The following is a 20,045-nucleotide window of genomic DNA, read 5'->3' as shown; positions in this document are numbered from 1 at the left end:
CCCTAAGGATGTTCTAGCTAGAGCTCAAAAAGTGTGTGATTCACTAATTATTTGACCCAGAAATGAACATCTGACTCAAATCATTTGACCTGGGTATATTGGGTACAAGCAGAAGGGGGTATGCTTTGATGTTAATGAAGTTAATGAAGCTTGAGCTTTAGGGTTCTTCCTTTGCAGGAGCCCCAGTCAGAGGCCCTGGATCTGATTTTGTCATAATAATTTGGCATTCTTTGTGTTGAAGATTTCCTCCCAAATTATGTTATAGGCTCTAGGCCTCCCCAAGTCCGGGTCCATATCTGGGTTACTAGAATATACAAGATGAACGTTGAGGTGATTGAAGGCTTTCTCCAGCACTGTTTCCAACTGAGATGCAAATATTAGAAGGGGCATTACGATTCCTTTTAAAAACCTAGCACCTTTCTGTAAATTTGTTGGAATCTAGTTAATCGTGCATAGACAATGGTATATATGTTTTTGCAAGTCACTGGGAATTAGAGGAATCAAACCATTGGAAAGACAGATGTGTCTCAGGGTTCAGCAGAACGCCGCTGGAGAAGATGTTTGGGAAGATGCTGTGTATAAACACACATAATTTTTCACATAGCCAACAAATGGTTTTTAATACCTGAAGCATGCAGGATGCTGGGATGATGGAAAACCAAAGGCAGGAAACATTCTGGTGCAAGCCTGAAGCCTTGCGAATGTACACAGTTATCCAGATTTCTCTGGATCTTGGGCCAGAGGATCCAAAAAGATGTACGTGGTACAAAAAAGTCAAGCATGATGGAGTGGGACAGTTCTCGCCTTTTATACACTAGATGGCACTGTGGGTGCAGAGGAAAACTCTAAATTGGTTCTTTTGTTACTTAAATCTGTTGCAAAAATTATGTAGTTAAGAAAACAGCACTGTTATAAAACCTGTAATTTGACGGGGAGGTATAGAATGCATTCTTAATTACTTCGTGATTCAGTATGTGTCTTCTTTTGGTTACACTGTTCAGATTAGTATGGAGAGAGTTGTGTGTGTGTATATGTCCCCTGTCATAAGAAACGGATCATGGCCCAAATAATTTCCTAATAATCACATGGAGCTTTCCCTGCCATCCTACGGTCCTTTACCTGAAATGAAGGTTCTAGTCAGTGGCGTGTTTAATTTAATGGTCAGCAATGATAGGGTCTGCTGTAGTTCAGCCTAATTCCAAGATCTGAACTTTCCTCTTCATTACCAAGGTTTTAATTGCCACAAAAATAGCAAGAGGGGAGGCTCTCAAGTCACTTCTGTATTGGCTGCCTGGCTGCTCCCTTTCACTGAGCCAGTGAGAAATCTTTGATGGCATTCTCTCTGCCAATATGTCTTCTGTGAACGGTTTCTGTTAGGGTAGAACAATACTCTTTTGGGGATTATGCTTGAGGGGATTTCGTGCAAAGGCTAAGAAATAAGGAAGTCTAAGGAAATACAAAAGTTGAAAATGTCTTCCAATCAGAGTTAGAAATAGCCTCAAACCCTTTGCCTTTCTTCGATCCAGCAGTAAAACAAAACAAAACAAAAACAACAAACATGCACAAAAAAACCCTCAATTTTAAGAATTAGGTTGCCTTGGATGACAAATTGATGCACGTTTCCAGTTACAGAGGTGTGCTCTAAATCTGTACTCTTGATTCGGTTAGAACTTTGACAGAGGAAAAGGAAATCGTTGTTTATATGGAACTACTCTTGAGTCAGGAATGGCAGCACCTAGGGTACACTCAAGGTTGGAGAAGTAGAAGTTCGATTCCATGAGTTGTCTTGTGTTTTGCTTTCGGGAAGATCCTGCCATTTTCTTTGCCCTTTGGATAAACATAAGTAAGTGACTTGGAGCCATTGGTTCAACATGCTAGTCGCTCTGGAGAGCATACACGCTTCTCAAAGATTATACAGCCTCACAAATGAGGGCCTGAAAGCTCCCAGGCTGTTACATATATGTCCTCAGCTCCCTGTCCATCTCTCCCTCCTCGCAGATGAGAAGTACATGAGGAAAATCAATAGTATTTCCAAGTAACACTCCCTTTGAGTGAGTCGGCAGAGGTGATTTTTAAAGTTTTGTGTATTTGTTATCGGTTTTATTTTTGTTTTTTGGGTGGGTTTTGGGCATTTTTGCTTTGTCACATTTTAGTACAATTTACGTCTTTTCTTGGACAGTCACAAGAGCAACCTGGAGCGGTGGCTGGTGAGAGGAAGTTTTAGTTTTGTTTTGTCACTAGATGGGGAAGTGCCGTGGCCTGGCGTTGAGGTAGAGGAAGGAGAGAGGCCTGAAAATGTGGACACAGGAGGGAGGGGACAGTGGATGGGGAAGGTAAAGGCTAAACAGTCAGGAATCAGTCCTGTTTAGAAAGGAATTTGATTAGTGGGTGTTGGCTGAAGTTAGGAGAGGGCTGAGTCGCAGGTTAAAACAGGCTATGGGTGGCAAAAGGTTCCAAGTTTGAATTTTCGTTATCATTGGGAAAATCAGAAAAGAACGAAAAATAGTCAGACATGGGGATGTGATGACAAAAGAGAAATGTTTACTTATTTGACACAGGCAGTTTCTTTTTTTTCCTTTCTTTCTTTCAAACCAATGGCGATTATTGAGTGAGTTCTGTGGTTTTTATAAACATGATTGAAACCTACCCTCACAGGGTTTTGCTGTGTTTTGTTTGAAAGAGTTTAAAATAGTCCACACAAAGCTCTCCATGTCCATCTTGAAAACATAACAAACCTTTCAAAACAGCCACAATCAGGGCAAAAAAAAATATTGACGTTTCATTTGCCTTTGTTTTGTTATAGAGAACTTTACCTCGATTCCATGCAAGGCTCCACCTCTTCCAAAAATAGAAAGGAAATTTCCACCTTACACCGGCTTTGGTTCTGAAGAGGATTCTCTCCGTTCCTGTATAGGCCTCGTGCCCACACCTCATCAGAGGGACTTCAAGAAGGTCATGGAAAAAGACAGGTGCTTGAGGGAACCCTGATACCAGTTTGATCTTTCCCAAATGCGTTCAGGGTTTATAGTGGCCGAAGACATGACACTCAGCTCGTATAATTAAAAGTCCAGGCACAGGGATCCCTGGGTGGCGCAGTGGTTTAGTGCCTGCCTTTGGCCCAGGGCGTGATCCTGGGAGACCCCGGATCGAATCCCACATTGGGCTCCCGGTGCATGGAGCCTGCTTCTCCCTCTGCCTATGTCTCTGCCTCTCTCTCTCTCTCTCTCTCTCTCTCTCTGACTATCATAAATAAATAAAAATTAAAAAAAAAGTCCAGGCACATACCATTATAGCTTTTTAATGAAATTGATTAACATACAAGTATTAAGAGGTCCTCAATTGAGTGGTTATTTTATTTATTTTTTTGTCCCAGTTTTATTGAGGTGTAATTGACATATAACATTATGTTATCTTAAGGTGCGCAACCTGACTGGATATGTATACATTTTGAAAAAACGATCACCACTGGAAGATTAGTTCACATCAGTCACTTCACTTAGTTAGGATTTTTTTCCTTTTGTGATGAGAACTTTTAAGATCTACTCTCTCAGCAACTTGTAAATACACAAGAGAGTATTGTTAACCACAGTCACCATGTTGTACGTTAAACCCCTAGGACTTCTGATCTTATAACTGGCAGTTTATACCTTTTGATCCCCTCTACCCATTTTGCCCACCCCTACCCCCACCTCTGGCAGCCACCCATCTGATCTGTTTCTGTGAGTTTGGTTTTTTGAGATCCCACATGTAAGAGAGATCATATAGTATTTGTCTTTCTCTGACTTATTTCACTTAGCATAATGCCCTCGAGGTCCATTTATGTTGTCACAAATGGCAGGATTTCCTCCTTTTTTATGTTTGGATAATATTCCTTTGCGTATGCGCATGTGGCATCTTCCATATCCATTTATCTGTTGCTAGACGCTTAGGGTGCTTCTATGTCTTGGCTATTGTGAATAATGCTGCAGTGAACACAGGGGTGTGGGTATGTCTTCGGGACAGTGATTTCATTTCCTCTGGATATATACCCAGAAGTGGAGTGGCTGGATCATATAGTGGTTTTAATTTTTTCAGGAACCTCCATACTGTTTTCCAAAGTGGCTGCCCCATGCATTCCCACCAACAGTGAATGAGGGTTCTCTTTTCTCCACTTTCTTACCATCGATTGGTTATTTTATTATTTTTATTTTTTAAAACACGAATTTGCTCGCCATCCTAATGACACAGGAGCCCTGCTAATCTTCTCTGTATTATTCCAGTTTTATTTTATTCATTTACTTATTTTTAAAGATTTATTTAGGGATCCCTGGGTGGCGCAGTGGTTTGGCGCCTGCCTTTGGCCCAGGGCGTGATCCTGGAGATCCGGGATCGAATCCCACGTCGGGCTCCCGGTGCATGGAGCCTGCTTCTCCCTCTGCCTATGTCTCTGCCTCTCTCTCTCTCTCTCTCTTTCTCTGTGACTATCATAAATGAATTAAAAAAAAAGAATCTTTTAAAGATTTATTATTTATTTATTTATTTATTTATTTATTTATTTATTTATTTATTTATTTATGATAGAGAGAGAGAGAGAGAGGCAGAGACACAGGAGGAGGGAGAAGCAGGCTCCATGCTGGGAGCCCGACGTGGGACTCGATCCTGGGACTCCAGGACCGCGCCCTGGGTCAAAGGCAGGCGCCAAACTGCTGAGCCATACAGGGATCCCCTTGTTCCAGTTTTAGTATATGTGCTGCTTAAGTGAGCACTTGAGTGATTATTTTAATGTGTAATCTGGAAGCCCTGAAAGTTTTATTATCCCCAAATTATGTTGCCTTTCCATACACATATCTCCTTAAGATGGTCCCTAGGAAGTGGTATAGAGTAGGGGTCAGTAAAATTTTTTGTTAGGAATCAGATCATAAATATTTTTGGCTTTGTAGGCATTGGGCCTCTGTTACAACCACCTAGCTCTGTCATCATAGTGTGAAAGCAGTCAAAGAGTCCATAAACAAATGTGTGACTGTGTTCCAATAAAACTTTGTTTATGGACATTGACATTTGAATTCCATACAATTTTTTACACATTACAAAATAATATTCTCTTGATGTTTCCAACCATTCAAAAACGTGAAAGCCATTCTTAGCTCATAGCCCAGACAAAACCAGGTGGCTGGCCATATTTGATCCACATGTTATAGTTTCCTACCCTTGGTATAGAGGCTTTAGTGACTCTTAAGTATTTTTCAGAATAATACTTGACAATTATTGTTTTCACTTGAGAGGTTTGTTTGAATTTAGTAACCATAGATTATTCCTATGGCTGAATATAATTTCAAAAGATGGACTTTCAAAGGTATTCCTCATATATACAAGGAAAAATCTGCTGTTCCATCATGTGTATAGAATGTGGGCACTACCCATGGCTCCTTTTTATTTCTGCAGGGAGAGCAGGCCCTGGAGAAGTTAAGTTGGGGAAAAAGTGGTGGGAGAATGTTGCAAACGTTTGAATAAGATGTGGGCTAAACATCGAAGTCCTATGCGAGGGGAAATACTGAGTCAGGAGAACTGGTGGTGAAAAATGATAAAGGAAACATGTAGTAAGACCAGAAGAAGGAGATGAAAAAGCCTCCAGAATTTGATAAAGTTAAATGGGATCAGATACAATTGTAGAACATTTTGACATAGACAGAAGAATAGTTTTGCTTTATTTGTAAAAGTGGGGAAAACATACTAAGAATTGTATAGAATACCTAGAAGGTTGTCTTGGCCATGACATGAAGGCTTTTGCCTTTTTTTTTTTTAAGATTTTATTTATTTATTTGACACAGAGAGCACAAGCAGGCAGAGTGGCAGGCAGTGGCAGAGGGAGAAGCAAGCTCCCCACTGAGCAGACAGCCTGCTGTGGGGCTCAATCCCAGGACCCTGAGATCATGACCTGAGCCAAAGGCAGATGCTTAACCCACTGGGCCACCGAGGTGCCCCTGGCTTTTGCCATTTTAAGAAATAATCCTTGGGGCGCCTGGCTGGCTCAGTTGGAGGAGCATGTGACTCTTGATCTCGGGGATTGTAGGTTTGAGTCCCATGCTGGGTGTAGAGATTACTTAAAAGGAAAATATTTTTTTAAAAAATCCCTTATTTTTAAGGATTTTAGAGTTCTGTTTTTTAAGTTGTAGAACTGATGGTTCTACAACTGGTTAGAAATACTGCTACTTGTGCCTCATCCTAGACCTGTTAAGGCAGAAACTCTGGGGGTGGTAGGACCTGTACTGTGTTTTAATCAGCCTTCTGGGTGGTTTTGATGCACACCGGGCTTTGAGAACCACTAATTCCAATCACAGAAGAGGGACACCAACTCATACTCAATCCTCCTTAACAGATAAGAGTTTACAGGGCAGGACTTCTGATGGATACTTTTCACTAACTGCTGCTTTTTAGGGCAGCCACCCGAAGGAGGCAGGCAAGAAGAATGTCCCTATTGTAAAAGGAGAGGGAATTTTTCTTATAAGTAAACAAGATGAAATATGATCTAGGGTGTTGCTCCTGGAACCCCGGGGAGGGGGGAACAGCTCCTCGTGGGTCATTGCCTTTAGTCTCTCTCTCTGTCTACACCACATCAACTTGCCCACAGGACACTGACTGTAGACAGCATTCCACGTTCTTGTCCTGCTGCCCTGGCTGGGCCATTGGTGGTACAGGCACAAATGTGTCTAATTTTGTTTTTTTCTGTCCACTGCTTGTTCCATGCTAGGAATACACTTCCTCAAGCTCCTCCTACACAGTGACCTTGTTTCCATAGTAACTGGCACATTCAGCTGGCGATTTACACATGAGTGTGAATAACTCAAGGTTTTAAAACTGTGAGAACCTAAGGAAGATGATCTCAGAGAGCATGTAGAAATGGGTTCTTTTTTTTTTATAAATTAATTTTTATTGGTGTTCAATTTACCAACATACAGAATAACACCCAGTGCTCATCCCGTCAAGTGTCCCCCTTCGTGAGAAATGGGTTCTTAATGCAAATACACTGTGGATTGAGATGTACAGTTGTGTGTGACATATGTTGGTTATATGTACGTTGCTGTTAAAAACTTCCTGGGTACTAACTGTTGTATGAGGTTAATGGTGATCAACTTTGAATCATTGGAGGAGGAAATAGTTCCAAATTAGAGCACATCAGGTTTTTGATGGAACAAAGGCCTTCATCTTCTGGGCAAAAATTCACTGTGGTGGCCTGCTGAGCAGATTGTCTAGTCTGACTTGGGAGAACCAGAATATCTTTTCTGGCTGCACTGGTGGAATTACTTTGTTCTGTGTGTGCCCATAGTACTCTACTGGTCATACCTCTAGGAGTAGTAGTAATAGTAGTAGTAATAGTAATAATATTACCACTACTAACAAGCAGTTTGTGGTTATGGTGTGCTAACTACTTTATGATACTTGATCTCATCTATTCCTCAAAACAATCTCATAAAGTAAATAATACTGTGGTACCCATTCCTCACATGAGGGAACTGGGGGGTCAGAGATGATATGCAATTTGCCTGAGCTCACACAGCTAATTTTTAGTTGAACTAGAATTTGAACCCAGAGAGGCCTGTCTCTTGGAGCTTACTTTCTTGCCACAGAGCCTGAACTTCCCACAGTGTGTGGCAGTTACTTGTTTATGTAATCGTGGTATCCCCCTGGTTCAAGAGCACCATGAGGGCAGGGACTGGCTCTGCTGTGTCCCTCAGAGTTAGAACAATGCTGGCTACCTTCTTGGGGCTCATTAAATATTTTGTCCAAGAAGAGAAGCAATGGATAAATAAGTAAGCAAATAGAATAAGCTTCACCCTTCTCATTCTTATGGATAGAAGAGACAGATGACTTCCCACCAGGAAGGCTGTTATCCCAGAGTTGTGCTATTCATAGCTATAGCGCATCCAAAAATTCATGGTTTAATCTTAATCTCTGCCTTGCTTCAGATGTTGTCTACCTGCTGTCACCATCAGTCATGCTGTTTTCTCTTAAAAAGTTTTTTTTTTCTCATCAATAAAAATAAGCCTTCATCTCTCTTCCAACCACAAGAATACAGCTCTTGCTGTTTTTGTGGTCCTCAGGGGTTACATAGCCCTGAGCGAGCCATTCATTTTCTTAGTCAACAAATATTCACAGAGTACCTGCCTGTGTGCCGAACACTGATCTAGGGGCTTGAGATCCATCAGTGAATGAAACAGACACATAACCCTGCTCTCATAGAACTTACAGTCTGGCTGGGGGAGGCAGACAGTGCATGCTACAGATAACACCTAAGGGCATTCCAGAAGTATGGAGAAGTGTGAGAAGAATAAGGAGGATCTGGCAGGGCAGGGCTGAGGAGCACCCCCAGTTTCATTTTTAAAAATAGTGTGGTCTGGATAGACCTTACCAAAGAAAGGAAACCTGTTGTAGGCAGAAGGAGCAGTTGGTGTAATGGTCCGGAGCATGAAGCAGGCCAACATGGGTAGAAGACGTGAGTAAAGGGCAACATAAACAGATTAGGAGAGGCAGTGGGGGATCAGATGCCACAGAGGCCTTGAAGACCATTTTAAGGATTCTTTTGACTTTGAGTGATAAGTGGAGCCGTTGAGAAAGGCAATGGTGGGAGTTAGAACTAGTTCAGAGACTACTACAGTGGTCCAAGAGAAAAGTTAGGATGACTTGGATCTGGGTGGGTGCTGTGAAAGGGATGACACATAGCAGATTCTGGAACTATTTTGAAGGTCGAGCTAATGGGATTCCCTGACAGCTTTGGACATGAAATCTGAAAGAGAGGCATTAAGGATGACTCCCAAGGTTTTGGCCTGAACAACTGGAAGGATAGGGTTGCCGTCTATGGAAAAGACTGTAGATAGGGCAGGTTTAGGGGCACCTGGGTGGCTCAGTGGAGCATCTGCCTTTGGCTCAGGTCATGATCCTGGGGTCCTGGGATCAAGCCCTGCATAGGGCTCCCTTCTCAGAGGGGTGCCTGCTTCTCCCTGGGCCCCTCCCCCTCACTCATGCACTCGCGCGCTCTCCCTCTCTCTCTCAAATAAATCTTAAAAAAAAGAGCAGGTTAGGGGCAAGAACAGAAGTTTAATTTGGGCACAAGTGAAGTGTGAGATGTCTATTAACTATCAGATGGAAATACTGAGTAGAGTTTGGGAGAAAGATGTGAGTAAGAAATAGAAGTTTGGAAGTCCTCGGCATGTAGGTGGTATTTAAAGACTTTTTTTTTTTTTTTTTTTTTTTTTGTATTTAAAGACTTGATCCTAGAAGAGATCATCAAGGGAGTGAATATACACTGAGAAGTGGATCACGAAGTGATTCTTTTGGAGTACTATGTTTATAATACAACAACAACTCATGTATAAGTGGACCCAGGCAGTTCCTTGTGTTGTTCAAGGGTCAACTCTATGTCATAGTCAGTTATGACACGTAGCTGTAGGTGTATGTGTTTGAACCTGTCACTGTCCCAGAAAGCCATATGGAGCTATAGAGGTGGTATAATAGGAAGCAGAGAAAATGCTAGTTTTTTGAGTGTGAGGAGTATTGTGATAAAAAGAGAGTTTAGAGAATTTTGATATTAGCTTACTAGTCAAGGAAATAGCTGAAGATACTTGCAGTGTTTTTCAAAGTATGCTCCAGGGACCACTTCATCAGAATCTCCTGGGAGAGCTTATTAAAAATGCAGGTTTCTGGAGATGCAGGCTAACTACTGAATCCCTATCTCTACGGGTAGGACTGGATTCTGTATATTTAACAAGTTCCCCAGGTGACTTTTAAACACAGCAAACTTTGTGAACTGCTGCTCTAAAGATTTTGTTTGAGTAAATTATTCCTGACTGACGAGCTCTCCAGAACACAAGACTTAGGTGAAAAAATGGCATTTTAAATGTGAAAAACCCATGCTTAACATACACACTTCCAAATGTATGTAAGTTTTAAGAAGCTACATTTACAGTAGTAAATGTTCATGTATTTACATGTTCATGTAAATGTACAAGTAGTGTTCATGTGGCCTGATGTTAAATCTTCCTCAGTTGTTTCAGTGATATTTCTGGCGCCTGTGAAAGTTAATGGGTCCTTCTTGAGACAGGGGTTACCAAATCTGTTTGTTGCTTATAAATCCAGTTAAGTACCAGACAAGATGGCTGACAAGGTATAGCTGCCCCCATGCTTTCTGAGGTCTGTCTGAAGCCAGAGAAAGTAGGAACTAAGAAGACAGAGCTTGTGGAGCCCTGGCTGTTTTGCCCTTGGTTTTCTCTGAGGCTAGCCCCCCAAGCTGCGACTTTAAATCTCCCATGAGGCCTTACACCCATGTAGCTGGGAATCTTGGCACCATGCTTTTTTAGTCCTGCTTCCTTGGACAGTTGGAGAGAGGGACAGAGAAAAGCAAGTCAGAAATACAGGTTCTGTTCTGTTTTGTTTTGTTCTTAGTGTTGTCGTTTTGTTGTATTTTCATCGCTGTGACCACAAAGAAAGAATGAACTTAGGCATAGGAGAATCTGAAAGTGAGGGCCTCCCTGCTTTGAGTCGTGACAAGGAAGTGATGAAGTCCATGGTTTATTTTACTCTCTGCCTCCTTGGGGTAATGATTTTCATTACCAAAGCCCTCCCCACGGGTTTAGTATTTTACAAAGGCCACCATTTACTAGCTGATTTCCACAAGACATGCTTCTGCTGATGGACCATAAATTAATTTCTTCAGTGACCAGGCAGTCAACTTTGGGAACTTTGCATTCTAGAATTTGATCCCTTCTTCAGTCTTTCGGGCTATTCTATTCATGTGTAGAATTCTGAGTGCAAATTTGAATCTATATGGATCTTCTAACAACTTTCTGCAAACATTTAGCGAGTATTTATAATGTAAAAAGTACTTTGTATCAGACAATGATTAATAAGGCACCATCCTTGCCCTGGGAAAACAGACCAGTAATAGCCACTCACAATATGGGTTATAAGTGCTATGAAGGAGTAGGTCTGTAATATTTAATACAACATTTGAAAAGGAAGAGGTAATTTTTCTCTTAAAGAGAGTTGAAGGGATGCTGGAGAACGGGGGCGGGGTGGCTCAGGGAGGAGAGGATGTGGGGCTGGAAGGGAGCAAGGAAATGGGCCTGAGAATGTGAGAGGTGAACATGGGGGAGGTGGCTCCAGGCACCGGTGGGGCACATCCTCTTGCTGCTGGACCAGTAAGGGCCAGATGCCTGTCCTTCCTGCTGATGTGATTGTTGTGGTCACTGACCAGCCTCGTGAGTAGGAAGCAACTGTTCGATGTAGCTGGTTTGAGGAGTGTGTTTATGACATTTGTTTTGGGTACGTTTTCCCAGTGGGTTACCCTGGACATCTAAAGAATAAGAGATATTTTAATAAACTGAGAATAACTCCTCTTCATGTAGATTTAGAGCCTTAAGAGGGTGGTTGAACTTTTTCAACTTTAGACAGTGCACGCTTCTATCTTAAAACCATAGCATACCTGGTGGGTAGGGGAGGTAGGGGAAATGGGTGAAGGTGTCAAAAGGTACAAACCTGCAGTTATAAAATAAATCCTGGGGATGTAATACACAGTATGGCGTTTATAGTTAGTAATACTGTATTGTGTATTTGAACGTTGCGAAGAGAGTAGATCTTAAAAGTTCTCATCACAAGAAGCAAAATGTATAACTCTATGTGGTGATGATGGATGTTTAAATAGATTTATTTCAGTGATCCTATCGAATCATGTTGTACACCTGAAACTAGCATAATGTTGTAAGTCCATTATACCTTAATAAAAAAAACAAAACATAGCACAACTTTTGCAGGTTTTTTTTAAAACATTTGTAATAAGGCTGTAACCCTCATTTCTCTTCATTTAGCTATGGCAACATAAGCAATACACTCCGGTTTTTTGCAAAACTCATCACACACAAATGTGCGGATGTGGACAGGATGTTTGTTATTTCATACTTTCTCAGTGATGACACGATCTCAGTGTTTGAACCTATAGAGAGGAATTCAGGTAAGAGACATAGCTCTTACAGCAATTTTCTCAGAACAAGTAACTGTCTTTCTCTTGAAAGTTAGAGAGTGTAGTCTGATTTTATGGCCTAGATGACTAAGATGGTGGCTTTCTTTTCTTTTCTTTTCTTTTCTTTTCTTTTCTTTTCTTTTCTTTTCTTTTCTTTTCTTTTCTTTTCTTTTCTTTCTTTCTTTTCTTTCTTTCTTTCTTTCTTTCTTTCTTTCTTTTTTTCTTTCTTTCTTTTCCTTTTTTTCTTTTTTTGTAACCACTGGAGTTCATTTTCTAAAGATCTCTTAAATGGGAACCCAGACTTGTAAAATGATGAAAGAGGAACAGTTTGGTTGGCTCAGGGCTAGGGGACTCTGGATGCCTCCTCTTGGCTGTGGCCTCTGAGGTTCCTCTGTGGAATCCGGGGGTTTCAGAATCATGGTCTGTCTACCACTAGTTCCCTGCAAAGAAAGCAAGACAAAAGGAAATCTCTATTTTGGACAGTACCACTTACAAAATGTTTCCTTAACTATAAGACTCCCAGATTAACAAATTTTAATCTTCAGAGTCTGTCTTCCTCTGGTTTATCTGTCGAGGCTCATGCCAAGGTTCCAGCACTCAGGTCCACAGAATGCCTTGCTGTGGCGTGCCGATACAGTGGATGTTGCTGAGGGAGAGCCATTGATTTTTACTTCCTGAATTATGGAACTCTAGGGCTCTGCTCTTTGTCCTGACATATTTAAAACTGTTGTCTGTGCTGAAGACACTTTTGGGAAGAATGGTCAGTGGTGTGCTGGTGAATTGGCTCTCTGAAAAAAGTTTTAAAAGCCCTGATCTGTAACACTTGCCAGTTGTCACAGTGTAGATGCCTCACCATAGTCAATTTCAAGCAAGTGACACTAATGACTGGCTTGCAAAATCCCTAAAAATTTAGGTCAGCTCTTACAAGCTGATGGGAGCCACTCTGTGTACCTAAGTCAGGCTGCATAGTGATTTCAGTAATGAATCAGATCATAAAATATGAAATCAAATAGGAGTAAATAGAAAGTCATGCTCTTAAAGATCAAAAAATCAACTCTGGGAGTGCCTGGCTGGCTCAGTCAGTAGAGCGTGTGACTCTTGATCTCAGGGTCGTGTGTTCAGGTCCCATGTTGGGTGTGGAGCCTACAGGAAAAAAAAATCAACTCTGTACATCTAAGAATAGGGAAAATTATGGCCAGATGACAGCCTTTATAAAACAAGGTGATAGAAGTCAATTACAAGCTTACTAGTAATAATAGCAACCACGATTACCTATCGTTACCTTAGAAAAGCTTCATGTCATTAAATTTTGTGTTAGTCTAGATCCTCCAAGGGGTGAGCTCCAAGATGGGACTGAATATACAAAAGATGCATTAGGGAAAATGTTGGCAAGGGAAATTGTGGAAGGAGCCAGAAGAGGCCAGGAGAGCTGTTGGACTGCTGTGTGTATCTGACTCCTGTGAAGGATAGCAGGAAGGAAGAATGAGAGTCTTAGATTGCAGGGAGAGTCTAATCACATTTAAGCAAGGCTGATCAGGAACCCAAGAGCTGAAATCACTAGTTCAGGAGCCTCCATCTTGTAGGAATGGGCCTGCCTTGGTATTCTTGCCTTATCCAGGCATTTGTTGGCAGCAGCCTGTGGGAAAGCATGACCTCAGTCCAAACCCAGGGATAGGTGTCAGAGCATAACCACTAGGACCTTTGTCACCTGTGTTCCCCACAATAGGTGATCTGAAAGGCACATTTCGTCACTCCTTACAAATTTTATTCCCATTTTACCAGTGAGAATTCAGAGGGGTTCCGAGAGATTTAAACTCCTAAAGATCATCCAACAAGCAACAGAGCCAGGATTGGCCTCCAGCTCTGTTTGGCTCCAGAGCCTCTGTCTTTCCACCACCTCTAGTTTTTGAATGTGGCAGGCGTGTGATGAAGCTGACCCCCAGAGCTCATCTGGCTTCAGGTTATATTCAGATGGCTGAAGGTTTCAGTTCAGTATCAATGAGAAGATACTGGAGATCCATCTTCAGTTCTGCTTGCTGCTTTCCAAGAGGCAAAAACAAAACCAAAACCAAATAAACAAAAACCACCCACCCAGATAACCCACGAAAGAGAGCAGATGGAATGGTCAGAATTCTGGAAAGCAATAGATATGTGGCATTGCTAAAAGAAGCGAAGAGATATTTAGCCTATAGAGGAGAAAAAGTTGTGGGACTCGCAGATTTATCTTCAAACCGTTAAGTAAGCTCCTTTCTAGAAGCAAGGCATCTTAATCTTACACTTAATCTGAGCGTTGGAATAAATTTAAGACCTCATCGGGGACAAGAAGGTGGAAATAAGCTCAAGTGGGCAATTTTCCATGTGGTACTGTTCAGACGTGCTCTGAAGCAGCGTATCTTCCTAATGTCCTGGTTCTCTGTATGCTGCTGGGCATATAGCAGGCGCTTACTGTTTATTTAAGTGTTTGGATTGGGAAGGGAGTAGAGAGAGGAAAGAAAAGGCTGGAATGCCATACTTTTTTTTTTCTTTTCTTTACACATTCACCTAGGGAGCCTATTGTTCCCCCACTGCCTCATTCTTCCCTCAGGTCTGAGAAGAATAGGCAGTGTGAGTTCACAAGCTCACTTGCCTGGCCTGTGTTTGAGCATGAAGGAACTCTAAAGGCAAGTTGTATGGTTCTTTGAAGAAGAAAGGCTACTCATTAACTTTTCTCTTTTTCTATAGGGATTACTGGTGGGAAGTTCTTGAAAAGAATTCGTGTTAAGAAGCCTGGACAAGAGGTCTTTAAAAGTGAACTATCCGAATATATCAAGGCCGAGGAGTTGTATATTGGGGCCACAGTGAACGTGAATGGCTACCTGTTTCTTTTGCTCAACGCCGACGAGTATACCTTAAACTATATGGAGACGAATTCCGACATGGTGAGCTGTGTAATTCTCGACTTGCCCCTTAGCGCCCTGCAGTCTGTGTTTTTCTTTCTCCAGGCCTTTTTGTCTTCATCCTGCCACCAGTTTTACATTGTGCACTCACACATGTGGCCATGAATAATGGATCTGCGCGAATAATGGATCTGGCCCCAGGTCCCGGTCTACTGTTTACCCGCAGGGTCCTCGGGGCACTGCCCAGCAGCACAGGGGTGCCAGGCACAGGCAGGAGGCAGAGCCCAGGGTTGAATCAAGTTTCCTGGTTTTTTTGCTGACGCTGACAGTGCTTTCATAAAGAAATTCAGCAGCTATAGGAAAGGAAGAAAATCTGGTGCCACACACTGTGCTGTCCCTGTTAATTGGCACAGGCCTACACGGAAGGCCAAGCGCTGAACAAACAGAAACCCCAAGGGAACCTGAGAGTTGCTGGGCTTGCAGCTTTCCATAACAGGAGCTACCTGAGGCCTGAATAAGAGTTCAAGGACAAATTGGCAGCAGTGAGCTCAGAGAATTTTTTTTGTTTGAAACAAGATGGCAGATGGGTACTGTTCCTAAAAGCACTAGTATGGTGGTGCTGTTCTGTCAAACTAATGTTTCGATAAAATCTTGAGTTTTTTAAGTGTGGACCGGTTTGGTGTGCAAACATGTACATTTGAGAGACATTGCCTAATAGTGAAAAATCCACCTAGAAACAATTACTTTTTTAAAAATTTTATTTATTCATGAGAGAGACAGAGAGCGAGGCAGAGACATAGGCAGAGGGAGAAGCAGGCTCCCTATCAACCGCTGAGCCACCCAGGCATCCCTAGAAATGATTTATTTTAAAAGTCTGCCTCTAAGTAATAATATTTATGTGCCAATTATATCTATACTTCTATATCTATATATCTATATCTATACACAGTACCAGTTCCGTTTCATTTATATATAAAATGCTCAAGGGTAAGTTGCTAAGACCAGTCTCTCTGTGTTTATCATATCATCCTGACTGTTTGGGTCCTCTGAGCAGCAGGTACCAAGGCTGAGTTAGATAAGCAAGGGATGTCCTGGGAGAAATGCATATGAAGGATCAAAGAGGATCCTTTGAGCAAGAGTAGGTGGGGAGCCTGAGATGTAGGTCTGACTCCTGAGAAAAGAGAGGGAAGGAAGGAGAGGTGGGTGCAGGAAAGGCCTCAGGACAAGGAAGGAGAGGTGGGTGCAGGAAAGGCCTCAGGACACGGTGCAGCTCTGAGAAAGTGTCAGCCAAGCCGATGGGGAGGAGGAGCCTGGGAGCAAAGGCTGCTCACGGAAGTGCCGCAAGTGCCATGTCAGGCTGGAATGGCCCAGCTCTGGTGCCCCTGTTGCACTGTCGTTGGGAGGAGAACAGCCTGGGCAGAGTATGGCCGAAGGTATGGCAGGTGGGGGCCGTCAGCTTTTCTCTGCAGCCTCTCTGGATAGTAGGCCCAGACAGCACCTTCCAGCACCGCCACACCGATTCTCCTTTCGCAGGGTTAGGACTTGGGCTTGTCGTAAAACCGTGAACTGGTAGCCCTTCAAAAGCACTGAATTCAGTCAAGAGGCTCAATAATAGGGCAGTTAGATTGCTGGAGACCAGCAGGCTCGGCTGGGAAATGTGGCTCCATGCTTCCTGACTGAGAGGCTTGAGACCCGTATTTTCCCTGAGCTCCACTTTGCTCATATCTACACAGCTGACCCGTTTCAGAGAATTAACTACGAAGAGGAGATGCAGTCATGTGTGTGAAGCGCTTAGCTCTGGGTGGCCCATAGCAAGCTTAGGGTACAATTTGCAATAGCTATTGTGAATTAGTACTCGATTTTCAAACACAGGGTGAACCTATGTGTTAACATCCGTGTGTGTGTGTGTGTGTGTGTATATGCATATATGTACTATATATGTATATACGTATTGTAGGTGTGTATTATATATGTATATATGTATTATGTATATACATGAATATGTTAACATACTATATATGTTATCGTATAGTTTATATAAATAGTGTGTGTATGTGTATATATATATGTGTCTTTGATATAAAGGGCTTTTCTACTTTCAGAAAGATAAAAGCAGGGTAGGACATTAACTGGTATTAGCATCTCAAGTGAAAACTGCATTATTTTAAAACTACCCTTAACAAGGGCTTTCTAAGCAGAAAAAGATTAATATACTCTTTTTTTTTTTTTAAGGGATGGAGGCACGGAGGGAGAGGGAGATAGAGAATATTAAGCAGGCTCCAAGCCATGCACTGAGCACGGAGCCTGATGTCAGGCTCGATCTCACAACCCTGAGATCATGACCTGAGCTGAAATCAAGAGTCAGCCTCTCAACCAATTGAGCCCCCCAGGGACCCCAAGATTAATATACTCTTTAATATCTTTGCAAAAGAGCTAATAGATCCAATCACGGAAATAGATGAAAGGCAACGCAGAACGGTGGGGCGGGTTGGGGTCTGTGATAGGTCTCAAATCCCCTGGTGGAAGAGAGACCTCTATACTAAATTAACATCAATGTTTTTAATCTTTCATGTGTAATCCTCTCTCTCTCTCTCTCTCTCTCTCTCTCTTTAAGCTCTTAGCTGTAATTATTTACAAGCTTATACTTTACTGGATTGAGTAAGAAGTATTTTTATAGAGTCTAAAACCTAATCACATGGTAGGAGGCAGGAACTGGGGGCTGCCAGAGAGCGAAGGTCGGGGATTCCAGTGCATATGGATCTCTTGACACCCAGCTGTGCTCTGTTCCCAATAGTCCCCAGGGGGGCCCACTCTTGAGATCGGGAGAAAATGAGGGTCCACTTATCCAATTGTGAATCCCCATCCTCTCCATTAGGGTCTCCCAACATAGTCCAAGGGTTCAGGTGAGAAGGCTGAGGGATTGTTTTCTGATTCCTGCAGTTTACTGTCCCTTAAGCTCGTTTTCTCAGATCTGGGCCTATGCTGATGTTGCTCATTGTCCTAAAACTGCAACTGAAGAGATTTAATTCTAGTGGTGTTTCCTCTGCGTTGGTCTCTATGGACAGCCATGCCCAGCTGTGCTCAGGTTCAGAGTGTGAAGTCTCTTTGCTGGCCATCAGAAAGATTGGGCTCCCTATGTCTCAGGCATGTTTTAATATCCTTCCTTTCCTTTCCCCCTTCTAGTTTCCCATGAGCAGCATTGAACTTATCTTACAAAAGCTGAAAGAAGAAGAATCAAAATCCAGAGAGATCAAGCAGGTATTTACAGCCGCTGACTGCAGGCACACAAAGATGGTGGATTATAATACATTCAGGTAAGCCAGATGCTGCCAGCAATAATCTGTTTTCCCTTCAAGATTGTCTAAAGAGCAAAGAACAATTTCTTCCATAGTGCTGCCTAACTAATTTACTACATGCTTTTTATTAGGACTTGACATTTCTTTGTGTTTGTACTAAGTTGTGATCAAGTTCGGCCCATTTCTGGTAAAGTTTTTTCATTTGCATATAAAAGAAGCTTATAGGCAAGAACAGAGACAAAAGCATAGAAAGTCAGTTCTCCTTGTCTCGTGAATCATGGTATTGAAGGCTCCAGGAATGCTGGGAGGAGTGCATCCGGGTGAGAAAGGCAGAAAAAAAATGCAGTGAAGGGCACCCTTCTGAAATCTGGGGAACAAAGGGAGAACAGCTTCCTAGGAATGTGACCCATTTGGAGAAGACTGTGGAAACTTCCCTGATTTTTCAGAGAATAGGTGATATGTATGCATCTGGGTGTAGGTGTGCTTACACACCTCTGTGTGTTTTGAAAAACAAAAATACAGAAATCAAAAGAAAATAGATGACAGTAGTTAGAACTCTAATAAGAAATCATGAGCTTTGGTGTTTTTTCTCTAAGGTAGAGTTGAATTCTGGGACTGTCCAGTGGCTGACCTGGGCAAATTGCCAAACAGTGGAAACACAGGAAAATTCAAATTCAGGATCTAGTACAATTGTGAGACTTCTTAGCCTGAAAACAAAGTGAATGGAGTGTTCAGGAGAATGTAAATTAAATCATGGATGTGAGGACAAAGGGGACTTTCTCTTTAGGCTGAGAATTCTAACTCCTGAAAACAGTAGTGGCCAAGAGCTATATAGGAAATTTGCTGGAGTCAAGATGTGGGCTGACCAATGAGGAATTGACCTCAGGAGACGGGGGCAGGGTGGGGCTGTGTTTGAGGGGGTGTCTTTCCAACTTTGTGTCTGGAGTTGCCTGTTCCATCAATACCTGGTGACTTGAGGCCACCATCAGACCCGAAGTGTACCCCAAACTCATTTGTTTTAACAAAGCTCTTTTGTGTCTCCAGAATGTTCTTTTGAGAGAAACAGTCAGGACATATTTTTATTGTTTCAAATTGCCAACCTTCTGGGATCAATAAGAATTTATAGCTCTTTGTTATTGTTCATGGTTGTACACATGTTCATGGCCTTTTGGAAAATACGTGGAGACAGAGGAAAGAGCAAAGACAATTGCTCAGGCTGGGGTCTAATGGCAAGCAGTGGAGGAGGAAACAAATTTCCATCAGAAATGAGGGAGTGGTTTCATTTTGTTATTTTGCATCCTTTTACAAAAGCATCCATTGGCCAACACATCAGTGCAGTCTGTTGGAAACACTTTAGGGAGTTTATGGGACTTTCTGAGAGGCACGTAGGCCCGGGCAGGAGATCCAAGGAGGAAAAGTTCTCTGCAGATGGAGGCCTGACCCTGACTGTGGGTGGAATAAAGGGCCACCAGGCTCTGTGATTGAGGACTGCCTTAAGGCAGTGCCTGCTCAGAAAAAACCAGCCCCTCACCCCCATCTTTAGGCCCTCTGCTGGCCAGGAATTCCTTAAGATGGAAACCAGATCGGGTCATGCCCGGCCTGCAGAACCCTTCAGTGGCTTTGGTGCAGCCTGCTGAGTCCCAGTGATGTGACTCTGTTTGTGTTGCCAGTGTTAATCACTTCTTGTTCCCCAGCCTTGGCCTCTGGCCCTGCTGGCTGCCACTCAGTTTCCCAAATGTGTCAAGCTCTTTCCTGCCACTGAGCCGATGCACACACCCTTCCTTCTGCTTAAAATGCCCACACCCCAGTTGTTTCTAGGGCAAATTCGAAGGCTCACCTTCAATGGCACTCCTCCTAGCCCACTCCCCAACAGAGGCTTGCTTT

At 42.6% G+C, this 20,045-nt stretch overlaps 1 protein-coding gene and 1 pseudogene across 1 annotated transcript in view; one reads left to right on the top strand and one right to left on the bottom strand.

Moving 5' to 3' along the window:
* The window catches only part of EFHC2 (EF-hand domain containing 2), a 194,073-nt gene that overhangs the window by 95,305 nt on the left and 78,723 nt on the right, over positions 1-20,045 (top strand). Inside the window, exons 8-11 of the mRNA XM_055338406.1 lie at positions 2,804-2,969; positions 11,838-11,980; positions 14,711-14,907; positions 18,049-18,179. Coding sequence (XP_055194381.1) covers positions 2,804-2,969; positions 11,838-11,980; positions 14,711-14,907; positions 18,049-18,179 — 637 coding nt within the window. The remainder of the gene's footprint in view (positions 1-2,803; positions 2,970-11,837; positions 11,981-14,710; positions 14,908-18,048; positions 18,180-20,045) is intronic.
* LOC129518969 (U6 spliceosomal RNA) lies at positions 4,193-4,291 on the bottom strand (annotated as a pseudogene).

The sequence above is a fragment of the Nyctereutes procyonoides genome, unplaced genomic scaffold, assembly GCF_905146905.1.
Source record: "Nyctereutes procyonoides isolate TBG_1078 unplaced genomic scaffold, NYPRO_anot_genome, whole genome shotgun sequence".
In the NCBI taxonomy this organism is placed as follows: domain Eukaryota; kingdom Metazoa; phylum Chordata; class Mammalia; order Carnivora; family Canidae; genus Nyctereutes; species Nyctereutes procyonoides.
This window is presented reverse-complemented; position numbering and strand designations above follow the sequence as displayed.